Source organism: Gekko japonicus, unplaced genomic scaffold, assembly GCF_001447785.1.
Source record: "Gekko japonicus isolate JY-2015 unplaced genomic scaffold, Gekko_japonicus_V1.1 scaffold753, whole genome shotgun sequence".
NCBI classification, from domain to species: domain Eukaryota; kingdom Metazoa; phylum Chordata; class Lepidosauria; order Squamata; family Gekkonidae; genus Gekko; species Gekko japonicus.
In genome coordinates, this window is record NW_015172027.1 from 120,495 (window position 1) to 137,896 (window position 17,402).

The 17,402-nt window shown below is 47.9% G+C and overlaps 1 protein-coding gene across 1 annotated transcript in view; it reads right to left on the reverse strand.

Moving 5' to 3' along the window:
- The window catches only part of ABHD16A (abhydrolase domain containing 16A), a 41,844-nt gene that overhangs the window by 17,303 nt on the left and 7,139 nt on the right, over positions 1-17,402 (reverse strand). The window contains exons 3-10 of the mRNA XM_015420578.1: positions 16,556-16,622; positions 9,740-9,826; positions 8,818-8,903; positions 6,583-6,656; positions 4,531-4,635; positions 3,435-3,549; positions 3,192-3,293; positions 754-817 (exon numbers count right to left, since the gene is read on the reverse strand). Of these exons, the coding sequence (XP_015276064.1) occupies positions 754-817; positions 3,192-3,293; positions 3,435-3,549; positions 4,531-4,635; positions 6,583-6,656; positions 8,818-8,903; positions 9,740-9,826; positions 16,556-16,622 (700 nt within the window). The remainder of the gene's footprint in view (positions 1-753; positions 818-3,191; positions 3,294-3,434; positions 3,550-4,530; positions 4,636-6,582; positions 6,657-8,817; positions 8,904-9,739; positions 9,827-16,555; positions 16,623-17,402) is intronic.

Sequence of the window (17,402 nt, forward strand, 5' to 3'; positions counted from 1 at the left end):
AGAAGGTGGCTGTTTTTGACAGCAGCCCTTGTGTCAAGTGTAAAGGTACAGTGAAGCAGAAGAGGAAATGCAGCGGATTAAATCTAATCCTCATCACAGTTACTGCCAGACAAGCGCCAGGGACCCTGGAGGGCATTCAAGCCCTTTGAAGTTTGGAGCCGCAGATGACTCTATGAGGCCCACATAAGCGAGGCAAACCAGGGCAGCCGACACTTGGCCCGGTAGCTACTGCTGCCCTGCAGTCCTGTCTCTGCCTCTTTGGTTGAGAGATGATTCCCCCCCCCCTTGTAGCTCATCCTTGTGGTGCCATTCCTAAGGCACGGCCATGAGAAAACAACAAAGTCCAAACATCTGGAGAACAGGGGCAAAGTCTGAGAGAAGAACAGATTTGGGGAGGGGGGAAGCTTCCTCCACTCCCCAGCATTTTAAGATGAAACCAGTAGTGACCATATTTCTGCAGCCATGGAGGAGGGTGAGATACACTAGTGGGAAGAGTGCCATACACTGGCACAATTCCAGGCTCCCTACAAGGGCAGAAAGACCTGTCTGTAGTCCAAAAACACACATTCTGAGAGCCCCTCTTTCAGCACAACGGCAGAATGCAAGCCATTTCCTCCCAAGCCCAGCTGCAAAATGGGCTTCCAGTGGTGCAACCCCCCACAAAAAAACAGAATAGTACAATGGAATGTTCCAGAAGGACCTTCCATTATGACCAGAAGAAGTGTTGAGTCATGCAGCTAAGATGGACCATACCATCCAAGGGGGTGGAGAGGCAGCCGACTTCATAGAATCCTGCATTGCCTTCACAGCAGATCACCTACAGAGACAAAAGCAAGGGGGATTTCAGGAGGGGCCTTCAAAGGGACAAGGGGTTACCTGCAAGAATTCCACCCTGCCCCCCTCCCCCCCGGTTCTCAAAAGAACATGGGCCTTGAACTGTAAAGCTGGTCATCCCTATTGGGATACTTTGCATAAGTAAGAAAACCTCCCCCATGTTTGGGAACCCCCCCCCCCCACATGATTGCGTACAGAAATTTCCAGAACAACCTTATGCATAACTAACAAATTTGAAAGGCCCAGACCTGGATGGCCCAGGCTATCCTGATCTTGTCAGATCTCAGACATATATAAATGTAAGGTATCAGAATGTTAGGGAAACAATACAGAGAAAGCTTGTTACCCTACAGCACCGTGGTTCTGATGTAAATGCGGCAGATGTTTTTACTAAAAGTCTGGATGTAAATAGATTTTTGTTTCTAAGGGGAAAACTTGGAATAATCACAAATACTGAATCTTAGGGGGAGTGTTGAACTGTAATAAGTATTCAGCACGTGTGATATGTGTATAAGACCATGCCCATCTAAGTGACAGGTGTCAAAGTGACTGTTCAGTCCAGGTAACCAGACCCAACCGGTTCTGGCTGGTGTAATGCTGATCTGTTATCAGAGTGACTCAGCAGCAACCTGATTGGATGTTCTATGTATAAAGGTGTGTGTGGTATGTACACTGTGTGCTTGTTCTAATATTGATTGCTTGGCGAAGCACTCTGTCCGTGTGAGCTGTGTACCTGTAAATAAATTCACTGTAAATAGCTGACCACTAAGAACTGTGTCAGTGTGGTTCACTACAGTGGGACTTCAGCAGGGTGCAAGTGTGATCTTTGTCTGAGAGCTGAACAGGTCACGCGAGTTGCGCACCACGCGACAAAGGGTTGGCCTCAGTCACTATTTGGATAAGAGACCACCAAGGAATATGAGAGTTGCTGCACAGAGGCAGGCAATAGCACACCACCTCTGAACGTCTCTTGCCTTGGAAACCTGCCTAGGGGGTCACCAGAAGTCGGCTGTGACTTGATGGTGGTGGTGGTGGGGGAAGACAATCAAAAGGTGGCTTCGTGTGAGCTGGAGTTTTTGCTCAAGCCATCTCAGTTTTTAAAACTCTACCTCCTGCTTGAAATAGGACGCGCACACACACACACACACACACAGGCTCCTTTCCTCCACAATGGGGACCCCAAATGGCTTATACTGTTCTCCTTGCCTCCATTTTCTCCTCACAACATCCGCCCTGTGAGAGAAGTCAAGCTGACAGAGATTGACTGGCCCAAGGTCACCCAAGGAGCTTCCCTGGCAGACTGGAGATTTGAACAGGTCCCAGTTTGACACTCTTAACCATTCCAGAATGCTGGTTCGCCAAACCCCACTGTCCTATTTTGCCAAACAGGTGCCGACAGCCTTCCACATAGTGAGAAATGACGTTTTCTGATAAACAGCGTTCCTTTGCAAGCAGTTATGACTGTGAAGGTCAAAAGGTCCGGTTCTAGGGAGATGGGGAAAAAGAATGGGGAAAAGACCCCGAATGGTGGACGGGACGGGACAATGACTGTGCCTCCCTCGAAGACTGCCAAGACTGTGCCTCTTTTGACGGACATACCCACTCCCTCCACCAATGCTGTCTCTCCCTCTGACAAAATAAGCTGGAGTCCAAGATCCACTCCTGGAGGACTCCTGGAGAGAGGGCAGGAAGGGTCGCATCAGTGCTTAGTTCTCGGGGCCCTTTCTTACACACCCATAGAAAATGCCAACAGCCACTATGGGGTCAGGAAGCAATTTTTCTCCAGGCCCGTTTGGCCGGGGATCCTGGAGGTTTTTTGTCATCTTCTGGGCATGGAACAGGGGTCACTTGGGGTGTGTGTGTGGGGAGGTATTTGTGAAGTTCCTGCATTGTGCAGGGGGTTGGACCAGATGACCACGGTGTTCCCTTCCAACTCCAATTCTACGATATTACTCCAAAGTCACTCCACAAGCTTTATAATGCTATTAATTTTTAATCCTGCATCCCCCCTCGCCCCAAGAGTTAACTGGAACCATAAATGTGGATCAATATGATTGCACTTTACCTTCACAACAATCCTGTGAGGCAGGTTAAGCCAAGAAAGGTGCACTCCCAATGCCACCCAGGAACCTTCAGAGGATTTGAACCCCTGTCCCACAGACACAGCAGTGCCTAATAACCAGCCCACAGGAAGTGACAATAAGCCCCTGAAACAAAGCAATGAGGCAGGGGATGGGGGATTCTTGGGGGCAGCCAAGACAGAGCCAGTTTCTACATAAATAAACCACAGCACAGCAGCCCAAGTGGATTTGGTGACAAGGGCTTGGAATGAAAATTCTCCTCCGGGGCCAACTCACCAGCTTTTTGCCTTGGGGCTCCGAGGTATCCCTCCGATCCATGAACATGGTGTCAATTTCGTTGCCGTCGCAAGCGGCGAGCTTGGCCCGCTTCCCGTGGTACTGCAATTGCAGAGGGGGAAAGCCATCAGGATTTTGGCTAGCCGGATCCCCACCTTCTCTGGGTGCGGTGGAGAGGGTATAAGCAGGCTGGAAGAGGAGGGTGTCTGGGGGGTTGGGACTCTCAGTTGGCAAATTACTCACTTCCTCCACCAGTCGGGCCTGTCCTTGAAGCAACATGGGCATCAGGGCTTTCTGCAGCAGGTACACAGAGCCTGGATACAGCATGCGCCTACCAATGGTGTGAGCCACTATGTAGCTATTGGGAGAGAAGGTGACCATGACAAAAGGGACTGGTATTTTGGCAGTACGGAACCCGCCCTGCCTAGATCTGAACCAGAGAAACCAACACTGTGGATGGACAAAAAAAAATTGCGAATGGAAAGCCAGCATGGCTCTTAGCCCCCTGCCTATTCAGCAACCACGGCAGTGAAGCCAAGCCCCTCCCTTCTCCCACCACAGCCAATGAGGAACCATCCCCCTAACACTTCTCCAAACCCATCACTTCTCATTGGCCAACCAGCAGCCTTCGTTTGAAGTGCTCTAGCCAACCAGCGGACTCTCCTTCCCAACATTCTAAGTTCTGTAGGCCAATTGCCAGCTAGGCGCTTGCCTCTTCCAAACAATTCTCTCCCCACCACACATGCGCTTATGAAAATCCTGTCCCCTCACCTCCCACCAGCCAAGCAAAACCTAGCATCTCTAGCTTACGATACACAAAGAGGACTCTCCTGTTATCCTAAGTGGCCATGACACGGGCCTCCCTAATAAATTTCCTTTCCCATTATCTGTGGTCAAGCATCCAACATTAAAGAGCAATGCTTAACCAATCGTCATCTTGGATTCCACCCCCTGCCCCATGCACATATTCTTCAGTTGCTGGCCAGTGAGCACCTCTGGGGCCTAAGAGGCTGAATCCTGGCTTCCTGGACCAGATGTCCAGTGTTCGTCCTTCCGAACAATCCTCTTTTCCCTGGACAGGTGAAGTGAGGGTTCAGGAAGCCAGCGTGTTTCCCTTTCTAAAGAAACAGTCTTTAAGTTGCGCTGCCAGCAAGCCAGACTTTAGCTTCCGTTACGGGGATGGGACAGGAGGGGGACAGATGAGCATAGAGCATCGGCACATGAAATCATTTGTTAATGCTTAACCCAGCCTGCGCCAGCCTTTCTGTCATCCCAGCCACCTGCATTCCCCTCCATCACAAAGGGGTGTGGGGTATACATGTGCATGCAAAAGCTGTACCTGGCAATCTGGCAAGGTAACTTCTTGATCGTATGCAGGAAACTGTTGACTGCACTCCGGTGCTTCGGTTCTGCCCGCAATAGGGGAACGCTGCGGGAATCTGACCTGGAGGGGGATATAGATCAAGATAGTTGGAAGAAGCTCCCATTTGGACTAATCTCAGAGGGCAGAATGGTATTAACACGTCAGTCCCAAAGAAATGGAGAATGTGCATAAAAGTCAGTTTAAAACAATAATAAAACTCTACATTATCATAAATGATCATAAACCTTATAACAATGCTTACAGAAGGCGGAAACAATCCTAGTGTTGTAATCAGATAATCTATATTGGTAGTTGGCTTGTCTTGGTCTCTGTATTTAGGCAACAGCACAGGCTGTTGGTGGTAAGCCAAGGACCAGGGCACTGTCACTTCTCAGTTATTTGATGCGGCTCCTTAGTCGAAGGCCCCACAGATGAATAGGGAATTATGTACACTGACTGTACAGCATGTCTGATTCCCAACCCATAAGAACATAAGAGAAGCCAGTGTTGGATCAGGCCAATGGCCCATCCAGTCCAACACTCTGTCACACAGTGGCCAAAACCCAGGTGCCCTCAGGAGGTCCACCAGCAGGGCAAGAACACCAGAAGGTGGCAAACTCATTTGTTACGAGGGCCGGATCCGACATAATGTCACATTCTTGGGCCGAACCATGTGTGCCATAAAACGTAATGGCAGGTACTGGAGATATAAACCGTAAGGACAGCAGCTGGTAAGCTCTGAGTTGGTATATCCTCACTGCAAGCCCTCATGCACTGGGAGGGAGGTGCAAAGGAAAACCTGCATGGGCAGACTGGACAACCAGAGGTGCAGCACTGGGCAGAAGCTCCTACACTGCTTGACTGTTGCAGACAAAGTTGTTCCGCCATGCTGAAGCCACAATCGGGGTGGCTCTGCCCACTCCCCCGAGCAGTCTCCTGTTCCCTCCCTTACACTAGATGCTTGCGGGCTGCATAAGACCGCCTGGAGAAAGAATGCTGGAGCCAGAGAACAACAGCCCTGCCACCTGGGTGCCGGTAGGCAGCCCCACCCCTATATACTATGTGGCCTTAGTTAGGGAAAAATGTATTTGAAGCTACCTGTAAACTGCTCAGAGACCCTTCGGGGTCAGAGTGGTAAATAAATTGAATGTATAAATAAATAAATATAAGAGCCCTGGACGGGCCAGATCCGGCCCCCGGGCCTTATGTTTGACACCCCTGCCCTCGATATATTGGAGGATGCAAGGATTATATACACAGGGCAGTGAAATGAGCAACATATGGGGGAAACATAACATATAATGATTGGAGAATATGTGAAATCACCCTGCTGGTGGTCTAATGTTCAGCATATGCCCTGGCATAATTTCCAAGACAGCACATACTGACTGGACAATATGCAAAATCTCTGCTGGGTGCTGCTAATACATACACATGGAAGCTGCTTTATACTGAATCAGACCATCGGTCCATCAAAGTGAGTATTGTTCACTCAGACTGGCAGCAGCTCTCCAGGGTCTCGGGGACGAGGTCTTTCGCATCACCCACTGCTATATTCTTTAACTGGAGATGCCAGGGATTGAACCTGCGACCTTCTGCATGCCAAGCAGATGCTCTGTCTTTGAGCCACAGCCCCTCCCCCAAAATGTGCACAGCCCTTTTCTTGTATGTATATTATCCACTCAGCTCCCACTGACAGCAGCATGATGCAGTGAAAGGGAACCTGGACTGCGGCCTCTTCCCCTAGCTTTACTAGAGAGGGGCCATGGCTCAGTGGCAGCACACAGGCTTTGCATGTAAAAGGCCACAGGTTCAAGCCCCGGTATCACCCACGGAAGGACCTCAGGTCACTGGTGTTAGAGGACACCTTCTTCAACCTGAAACCCTGCTTGGGGGGGGGGGCACTGGCAATTATGGGCTAGAAGCAAGAACTGGCTTAATCCACAGCAACTCTGTAGAGGGACGTTCCAGGAGAAAGGAGAGGGAGAAATGAAACTTCTAGACGTGTCTTTGTTCCTTCCTACCTACCGGCTTGTAGCCTCGTCCCACCGGAAATCCACAGGCCAACTTCTGAAGTCAAAATTGTAACTGGAAAGCTTCCTCTGCAGGGGAAAGAAAAGACAGAGAAATGGATGAGAAAGCATGAAGTAGCCCAGATTGTTCAAGGCCGAACAAACTACTATTTCTGTTAAATAGTACTGAGGAAAATATAACTGAACGTGTGGCAAGGTTTTTACTGGCTGCTGCCTCTATACGCAGTAAAATTTTGTAGGTGCTCAATGTAGGGTAATTTTTAACAGAATTCTATTTTATGCAGTATCTGAATGTTTATTTCTCAGATACTATGTTTTTACTTTTGTGAAATGCCATTAAAGGAATTGTTTGTGTGTGTGAGCATGAAGTAGCTGCCGTTTCAGCATTTAAGTACAACATCCTTTCCACTCAGCTAGGATGTGATATAAAAATCTCCTCTTGCTCCTTCCCTACAAAAATGCAGGAAATTCATCTCCAAAATGGTGCCCCTGGGTGCTTGGCCAGTGTGTTTCCTGGCACCCTCTTTCTTTCTCCCCCAAAGCAAAGAGCCAGCACTGGCTTTCTTCCACCTCATTTGAAAGAGGAAGTGCTTCAGAAGAACCCAGGGGGCATTGTGTGTCTGCAGGGAGCACCCAGTCAGAAACAGCTGCCTTCACCAGGGGAGGATGTTTGGCTTGCGGTCTCCTGACATTGTGTCATTGGCTCCACGGCAGCCATTTTGTGGTGGTGCCCACTCCACATTCTCAGCATTCCAAAAAGTGCCCACAGGCTTAAGAAGGTTGGGGACCCCCTGAATTAAATGCAACCAAAAGGGGAGGGGAGAAAAACACAACACTACACGAGAAAGGTAATAATTTAATTATACATTAAAAAGTGCTAAAATATCATTTAAAAACCAAAATCCTATGGTTCTGCATATGAGTACCTAACCCTAATAAAGGTAAAGGTAAAGGTTCCCTTGCCCGAAAGCCAGTCGAATCCGACTCTAGGGTTGCGGTGCTCATCTCCATTTCAAAGCCGAAGAGCCAGCGCTGTCCGAAGACGTTTCCGTGGTCATGTGGCCGGCATGACTAGACACCGAGGTGCACGGAACGCTGTTACCTTCCCACTGAAGTGGTCCCTATTTATCTACTTGCAATGTCTTGCTTTCGAACTGCTAGGTTGGCAGGAGCTGGAACTAGAGACGGGAGCTCACTCCGTCTTGCGGCACCTGGGTCTCGAAATGCTGAACTACCGACCTTCCACAGCCTGCAGTTCAGCGTCTTAACCACTTGAGCCACCGCAGCTCCATTCCTAACCCTAATATAAAGACATATATGTCCAATCATATAAATACAGGTAAAAAGGTACAAGTTATATCCATGTACAAGAACCAATACCAAACGCGTTTCAGCTAAAAGCCTAATATAATATAATATAATTCAGCTAACCCTAATATAAAGACATATATGTCCAATCATATAAATACAGGTAAAAAGGTACAAGTTATATCCATGTACAAGAACCAATACCAAGCGCATTTCAGCTAAAAGCCTTCTTCAGCGGTAAAATTCAAACTGAGCACTCCATACATTTAACAAAAATATACATAAAGCTCATCATACACAGAATGGACCTTACTCACACTGAGACGTTTACCTGTGGAGTGAGTGGTGTTAAATATGGGCAACTCATCAAGATGTACGCCTATGGATCTTCTTAGACCCAATCTGCAATGCTCAGAGCTCCAATGGAGTGCTCAGGTACAAATAGAAAAGAAACCAGCCCTGAATTAAACCTACTCTTCTTTTAACAACCAAGCCTTACAGAGGGCAAGGAGTATAAACAGATGAGTAATAGGGCTGGACACTGAGGAAAAAGTGCTGAGAATGACAGCAATGCCCTTAATGAAAACGTCTCTCACGTAGGACGACATAGAGGAACTGATTTTTTTGCAAGAAAACAACCCACTTAGCCTAGCCTTGTCTGCCCTGACAAGCCTCGGGCCTTCCAGAGGTCCTTCCATGTCCAGCTACCCAAGACCTTTTAACTGCAGATGGTGTAAGTTGGCTGCTGAACTTCATAAATGGAAAATGGGGGGTTTTGGCCATTGATCTACAGCCCCTTTGAATTATTAGAGGCTGGCCATTAGAAGCCGAACCTCAACACTCCCAATTTAGGTACCTCAAGCACACTGCTAAGGCCCCAAGTGAATAGGACCGTGCCTGGGGGAGTCACAGTCACCCTCACCTTGTCTTCAGGCTTGCCATACCGGTGCGCGTCCTCAAGAATAGAGATGAACTGAATGTACTGAGGATTAGTCCAGCGACCAATGCCTACGAGGAAAGAGTCAACATTTTCAGTGATGAAAGCCACCAAGAGGTCCTGGCGCTTCACTGTCTCCTTCTGCCTAGGACATGCTCCGGGAACACCGACATGGGTGCCACCTCTTCTCTGTCTAATCCGGTTACCTCCAAAGTCGTGTTTGCAGATGCCATAGCACCTGTCCACGTGCTTCCTGCCACCCACTTCCCTCTTCCCCAAAGAACCAATCCTGCCTTTCCTCAACCCCACTGGAAAGGGCCTAGATAGGATCCTCTTTGTGTCTGCAGAGAGAAGCTGTCTGAAAGCAGCTGCTTCCATCACAGGAAGATGCTTGGCTTGGAGCATCCTAGCATTTTCTGTAATTGGGCCTTGACCCCAGGGCAGATATTTCGTGACTGGTTCCTACCCACCCAACAGCAGCCATTTTGTTGTGTGGCCTGCTCCTTGTTCCCAAAATTCCAAAAGTGCCTGTACGTTTGCCAGGGTTGGGTACCTCTGTTCTGATAATTTCTTAAAACAAGCAAACAACAACAACAACAAAAAACACATGCCTATTTTCCAGAAGCTCTGGGGCACGACGACCCATCTACTACAGAAGCTAAGCTTAGCTATGCATAACCAAAGTTGTACATAGTCCTGCCTCTTAACTTCCCTCCTCCCTTCTCTGATAAAATTTAGACTGGAAGCTCCCCGGGGCCAGGACAAAAATTGACCTTCCTCTGTAGAGCTGTGTATGCTGATGCTACTTCATCACCTGTGCCCCAAACCCAAGAGACTCATGGCTTCCCACTTTCCCACCCCTGAACTCTGACAGGCATCTTCTCCTCCAGAACCCCAAAGCACTTACCTCTGAGGCAGGCAATCCCGGCAAGTAACAGCAGCATAGTCCCGGCATAGTGAGAGATTGCGACAACCTTCGACATTGTTAAATAACCTAGGAAGAAGAGGAGATTGGATTTATACCCTGCCCTTCACTCGGAGTCTTAGAGTGGCTTACAAACTCCTTTCCCTTCCCCTCCCCACAACAGACACCCTGTGAGGTAGGTGGGGCTGAGAGAGCTCTGACAGAAACGGCTCTTTTTCAAGAACAGCTCTGATAGGACTATGGCTTGCCCAAGGTCATCCAGCAGCTGCAAGTGAAAGAGTGGGGAATCAAACCCGGTTCTCCCAGATACGAGTCCACACACTCAGAACAGAGGAGCTAAAAGGTTGCTTCACCCAGGACACTGCCCGCCACCCCCAGACAAACCTCAGCATATGAAAAAATACAGGCTCATAATTTTTACATCTGCATAGCAAAGGTAGCTGAAGCTCTAGCTGCTCAACATGTGTCCCTGCAGCAAGGAGGCGGCCTAAGCAAATTTGCCACCTTGCGAGAGCACCAACTGCTGGCAGCTGAAGGAGGGGCCAAAACAACCCATTCAGGTTTCCAAAGGGGCAATGTTGTACCCTGTCATTACAAGACTGCTATGTAATTTAGGTTGTGTGTGTCACAATCCTTTTGTCCTGTTGTTGTGAATGTTGTGTGCAGTTTTAGCTGGGTAAGCCACCTAAAGCATGTCAATAGATACAGGGGTTTTTATACATTTCTTTACTTCATTTATGCCTGTGAGGTAGGTGGAGCTGAGAGAGCTCTTTTTAGGACTGCTCTTTCTAGAACAGCTCTGAGAGAACTTTGACTGACCCAAGGTCACACCAGCAGCTGCATGTGGAGGAGTGGGGAAACAAACCCAGGAATCAAAAACGCATTTTAACAAGCATCTCCCTTGTTACAAAAGGGAAAAAAAATCATCTGAGTTTATTATTTTAATGTTCCCCAAATGTTCAGTTGGTTGGAAAAACTGAAAAATGTCCACAAGGAAACCCCCACACCATGTTTCTGATCCACAAGTTTAGTGGAAAGTACCCAGCAAGCAGAAGAAAAAGGACAGGAGACAGGCCATTGTTGTACTATTGTATTATTAGACTAACAAAGAATCTTACAGCTAGATTCCAGTCAAAATCTTGTTGGGTCTTTTATGGTGAACCAACTAGGTACAGCCCCCTCTAGGTTTACAGCGACTGCAGATAGCCATTCACCCACACCACGATCAAGACCCCTTTCTCAATAAGATGGTCTTGCATAGCCACTGAGACTCGGACAAAGCCCCTCTGGACCTCTCCAGGGAGGCCGCTCCAGAGAGCTGGTGCCACAGCTGGGAAAGAGCAAATTTGGACTGTGGCAGATCTGAATGCGAAGGGAGGGAACAAGACAGGAGGCAGGAGCTAAGCAGACACATAAGATGATTCTTACATACAGGTATGAATGCTACTGAATGCTGTAGATTGGCTAAGGGGTGGGGGCATGATAGAGGTTTATAAAATTATGCACGGGGTAGAGAGAGTTGGCAAAGAGACGTTTTTCTCCCTCTCCCAAAATACTAGAACTCAACGGCGTCCAATGAAACTGATGGGCAGTAGGTGAAGGACAGGTACTTTACATAGAGAGTGATTAAAGTGTGGAATTTGCTGCCAGAGGATATACTGCCAGCCACAGGAATAAACAACTTTAAAGGGGGATGCGACAGATTCATGGAGGATAAGCCTATCAGTGGCTACTAGCCATGGTGGCTGAGGGGAACCTCCACACTCCGAGGCACTAAGCCTCTGAATCCCAGAGCCAGGAGGCAACATCAGGGGAAGGCCGAGGCCTCTATGCCCTGTTTGTGGCCCTCCGGAGGAACTGGTTGGCCACAGTTTGAGACAGGATGCTGGACTAGATGGACCACTGGTCTGATCCTTCTTATGTTCTTTCGTTTATATCCTTACAGAAATACTGCCATTCTGCACAGTTCTTGGGAAACACTTTAGAGTAAAAGAGAAGAGAAAAAGAAGAGATTGGATTTATACCCTACCCTTCACTACCTGAAGGAGTCTCAGAGCAGGTTACGGTCTCCTTTCCTTTCCCCTCCCCACAACAGACACCCTGTGAGGTAGGTGGAGCTGAGAGAGCTCTTTTGAGGACTGCTCTTTCTAGAACAGCTGAGAGAACTTTGACTGACCCAAGGTCACACCAGCAGCTGCATGTGGAGGAGTGGGGAAACAAACCCAGGAATCGAAAATGCATTTTAACAAGCATTTCCCTTGTTACAAAAGGGGGAAAAAATCATCTGAATTTATTATTTTAATGTTCCCCAAATGTTCAGTTGGTTGGAAAAACTGAAAAATGTCCACAAGGAAAAACCCCACACCATGTTTCTGATCCACAAGGTGAGTGGAAAGTACCCAGCAAGCAGAAGAAAAAGGACAGGAGACAGGCCATTGTTGTACTATTGTAGTATTAGACTAACAAAGAATCTTACAGCTAGATTCCAGTCAAAATCTTGTTGGGTCTTTTATGGTGCTACTGGACTCGAATTTAGAATGCTCTACTGCAGACCTATCAGGGCTACCTTCTGAAACTAGCTTCAAAGAGTCTCACCGGTGCCTTCAAGACAAGAAGTTGGAATTAATATGCAAATCTGATGTTATCAGACTCAGGGGGTGGTTTGCTCACTGCAGGAAGCAAATGCCTCTGCTTAGAGGGTTATTCACGCTCTGCAGATTCAACCTACTTTCAACAGCTGGGAGCGGTCCCCACCGACTGGGATCAGATTGCTTACCCTTTTGACTGGATCTTGGGTTTCATCTGTGCGAGCTGTACCTGAAGAAGTGAGCAGTGACTCACAAAAGCTCCTATCCTGCCACAAATTTGGCTAGTTTTTAAGGTGCTATCGGACTCTTGCTCTTTTCTGCTGTTCAGTGGAGTCACAAATATACAAATTCCACTAGTAGAAAACACCATCAAAAATTGCCAAACTGTGGGTGCGTTCAGATGGGGCGTTTCAGCCGGCATAAACTGCACTGGTTCCAACCGGTGCAGTTTATGCCAGCTAAAACGCGATCACACTTACCTCCTGTCTGCGGAGCCCATTGCTGTACGCCCATTTACACACAACGGGCGTCGGCGGTTTGTTGTTGTTTTTTTTAACTTATTTTGCGGATGCACATAGGCAGCCATCCACAGAATGGCAATCTTCGCGCATGCGCAAAACACCCCATCCAGAAAAGCATGCCCTGAAGAGAGGACTTGCCTTTGGTGGTGTAACAACAACAACATTAGTGCATACTGTAACTATAATAAGGCACAAGATACAATATTTCCTCCTTTGTAGAGAAGATATAAAGTCTATGGTTCGCTACTTACACTACGAACCTTGTGGTCTGTTGAAATTGCTCAGATCAGGTTCCACTTACACAGCCGGCAAACTGAAGAAGTCGAAGGAAACACATCTTCTAAGTATCTGGAACGGGCGTCTTTGCAAAGGCTGTTTGGACAATATTATGACTATGTGGACTCCTCCTATCAAGTTACACTGATTACATGGACTTTATGTCTTATCTACAAAGGAGGAAATAGTGTATCTTATGCCTTGTTATAGTTACGGTATGCACTAATGTTGTTGTGACAGCACCAACTTTATAACTGTTTAACATTTTGTTTGGCGATTTTTGATGGTGTTCTCTACTAGTGGAATTTGTATATTTGGGACTTCTGTGACGCTAGTCTTTCCCCCTTTTTTCGGGTTCAAGGGAGTGAGGCATCCAGGCTGAGGGAGAGGTGTCTGTTTTCTCTTTTGGCAGTGCAGGGAGAGAGATGGAAAGAAGAGGAACAAGGGTGTCTGAGGACCCCGCCCCTCTTCATTCTGAGGCCTTTGCTGGGCACCCGGATCAATGACAGTGTGAGGCCTGGACATGTCCACTGCCCCGCAACTTTTTGTTTTTATGGCTACAGCACACTAATACAGCTACCCCTCTGGAATCTGCCGTAAAGTAAAACTGAGAATTAGCATTGTGTGGATTCTAAAAGCTACAGACTAGGAAGTCCCCCCCAACTCCAATTCAGAGCTTCCCTCAGCCACAAACTCACCAGATGGCATTCAACCAGCAACCATATTTCCAGCCTCAACCTTGATTCTCCTATACAAGGATAATATCAACCTACCTTATAAGGATATTGTAAGGACTAGGGGGATCAGAGCATTTCACTTGTGTGTACACTCTTACTGTCAGTGGTCCCCAATCTTTTTGCGCCTGCATGCACTTTTGAAATTTTGAGGAAGGGGGTTGCTAACACAAAATTGCTACTACGGGGGGGGAAAATTGGGGAGGGGGGTTGCTAAAACAAAGTGGCTAGAGGGGGGGGGGGGGATAATAAAATAGCTGCCATGGGATGCTGGTGCCAATTGCAGAATATTGACAGGTTGCAGTAAGCCCTGAAGACACAAAGGTATATTCAACTTAGGGATTTTGTGTTTTCTCTGTTGTTGGTGCAACTGCAGATAAAGCACAGCAGCAATGGGGTTCCACATGGCAGGTTTCCTTACAGTTTTCTGATCCAATCCCCCAGAAGTGGTCAACCCCCCCCCGGGGGGGGGGCACCGGGGCTTTTGCAGTTGAAAACAAACAAAACAAACAAACAGAAACACCAACAACCAGCACTATTTTGTTGTTTTGTTGTTCAGTCTCACAGTCGAGTCTGACTCTTTGCGACCCCATGGACCATCTCCTGCCAGGCCCTCCTGTCTTCCGCCGTCCTCTGAAGTTGGCTCAATTTCATGTTCGTTGCATCTATGACACTGTCTAACCATCTCATCCTTTGCCGTCCCCGTCTTCTTTGACCTTCAATCTTTCCCAGCATCAGGGTCTTCTCCAGTGAGTGCTCCCTTCTCATTTGGTGGCCAAAGTATTTGAGCTTCAGTTTCATTATCTGGCCTTCCAGGGAACAGTCAGGGTTGATTTCTTTGAGGATTGACTGATTTGATCTCCTTGCAGTCCAAGGAACTCTCAAGAGTCTTCTCCAGCACCATAGTTCAAAAGATTGGGGGGGGGGAGTTTGAGGTGTGGAATGGAGTGAAGTCCAATCAGCTTCCATATGCAAAAGACCAGGTTGTTGCAGCAGTTGTGGTGTGGGCGGGACCCGGGCTTTGCCTTCTGATTGGTGGCGATATATGCTGAGGAGCAGTGCCATCAGCCATACACTAAGGGAGTGCATTTTAGAATTAGAACTTTGGCACCCACTATTCAATTATATATAAGGAGAGATACTGTTGTAACTATAGGTGTAGCAACTTTCCTGAATTCTCTGCTTTCATTAGAAAAAAAGAGTAAGTCTCTGTCCCCCTCCTTTTTTCCTTATATCTCTGCAAAGGAAAAAGATAGAGACTTCCTTTTCTAAAAACAATAGCAAAGAATTCAGAGAATTCACTACACGTGCTGTTATAATGGCATATTGATATTCTAGTACTGATATTTCAAAAAACTAAAAAGCCACCCGGTGGCAAGGGGAGGAAATGGCTGCCGCAGGGACAGGGTCAAGGAAAATGGGAGACGTGAGGGACAGAAAATCTGAATTTCCCCACTCACATAGCAGCCATCCAGGCTTTACTTTGGAGAAAAGCTGGCATGACAAAGATTTGAGGAAAAAAACAGGGGAAAACCCAGAGGGGGAACCTCCCCCCCCCATGCACTTTCACAAAACATTGAACTCGGGGCAGATAACCTGTGTGGAACACATCAAAGACGATGCCTCTTTGCTTGGTCAAAGCAACAAAGGGTGCCAGGAAACTCAGTGGAGGGCACCACATTGTGGATCACTGCTCCAGATAAAAGCCAAGCGTATTATGAAACAGAAACAAGTGACAAAGCTGTCTTATTTCTTGGCTGGCTGTTGCATTCTGGGAACAATGAGAGTTCTGAGGAAGAATATGCAACCCAGGAACTGAGCATTCCAATTAAAATTCACACTTGCCTTGCCCTTGAAAATGGCACCCTGTTGTGAATTTGACACATTCTTCATGCATCCCTAAACAAGGGACCTTTTGTCAGGGGCTGAGACGCAGCTGCTTCATTATATGGGGAAAGAATACCCTTCTTCTCTAAGCACTCTCCTTAAAGAGAGAGTCAGCCCTCTGTATGGCTCCCAAATATCTGAAAACTGATGTGGTGCAGGGACAGTCTTGAACTAGGGCTGGAGAGACCTGAGTTCTAATTTCCCCCCCTTGGCCATGAAGCTGTGACCTTTGGGCATTCATGCTCTCAGCCTCACAACAACCTTGTAATAAGATCGAGGTGGTGGAGGGGAACAATGTACTTTACCCAGAACTCCCTGAGGGAAAAGGGATCTGAAAATCTACTAGATCTGATCGGTGAGGCACACTTTCCCTCTGAATTTATATTAGAGGCACATTTCCCTCAATCCAAAACTTTCCCTTTAGAATGTGCAAGAAGACCTGAAATTTCTTTAGTCTCTGTATTTGCCCTCTTGAACAGGACCCCAGGAAGGGATGCTTGGGTAGTAATTCTGCTGTCCCTTTTTATTGGGAGGGGCTGAACGAGCCAATCCCACCCAACATAATGAACACCAAATCATGCAGAGATGCAGCAGGCAGCCTCCTTTGTGAACAGGGACTTTGGGGCTCACTGGAAACTTAACACAGTACAGCAGCAGGTCTCCTGCGGCGCCAAGTGCGCTCCGGCACACTCTCAAACCCTCTGTGACAATCACCAAAATGTCAGAACCTCCCAGATGCTATACTGGAGCCAGAACATCTTGCTCAGGGATTCACCCGGTAGCGGCCCATACCTTTTCTGTACAGGTAAAATGCAGCGAACGGGGAGGAGTAATAGGAAATGGACCACAGTACAGAAGCCTGCAAGGACAGAGGAAAGGAAGGGTGTCAGCAACACAGAGAACCTCTGCTTCCAGGACTCCTTGGGGCTGCGGGTTGGGCTGAGCGGCAGGAGGAGAGAACCAAGGTACCAGTCAGAGTTTACTGGTTAGGACAAACAAGCGAAAACAACACTGAGAAGTGCCACCTGCCAGTGGTACCCATGACGACTGTCTAACACCTCAGGGGATGGTGCCGTGAGTAAACATGCTTCCCTGTGCCTGATAATGAGCCCTGGCTGCTTCCTAGAAACAGGAGGCGGAGGTGACATTGCAAGTGAGCTAAAGAGACCTGAGTCTCCTGGGAGGGAACTTAAGAGCCCTCCTAATGATGCGGTAGCATTCGGAACCTTATCGCTTCAGAATTTAGGTGGGGGTCGGGGGGGGCATGGGAGACAATACTACACCCTTCCTCCTTCTCTATCTCCTTCCTGGTCAAGCCCAGCATCCACCAGGCCAGTGGGGTTACAGATATACACCTTATAAATAAGAAGAGTTGGTTTCTATACCCTGCTTTTCACTACTCGAGGGGAGTCTCAGAGGGGCTTACGATCGCCTTCCCTTCCTCGCCCCACCACAGACGCCCTGCGAGGTAGGTGGGGCTCAGAGAGCTCTGAGTGAACTGCTCTTGAGAGAACAACGCTGAGAGAGCTGTGACTGACACGAGGTCACCCAGCAGGCTTCACATGGAGGAGCGGGGAACCAAACCCGGTTCTCCAGATTGCAGTCCACTGCTCTTCACCACCACACCACGTCAGCTCTC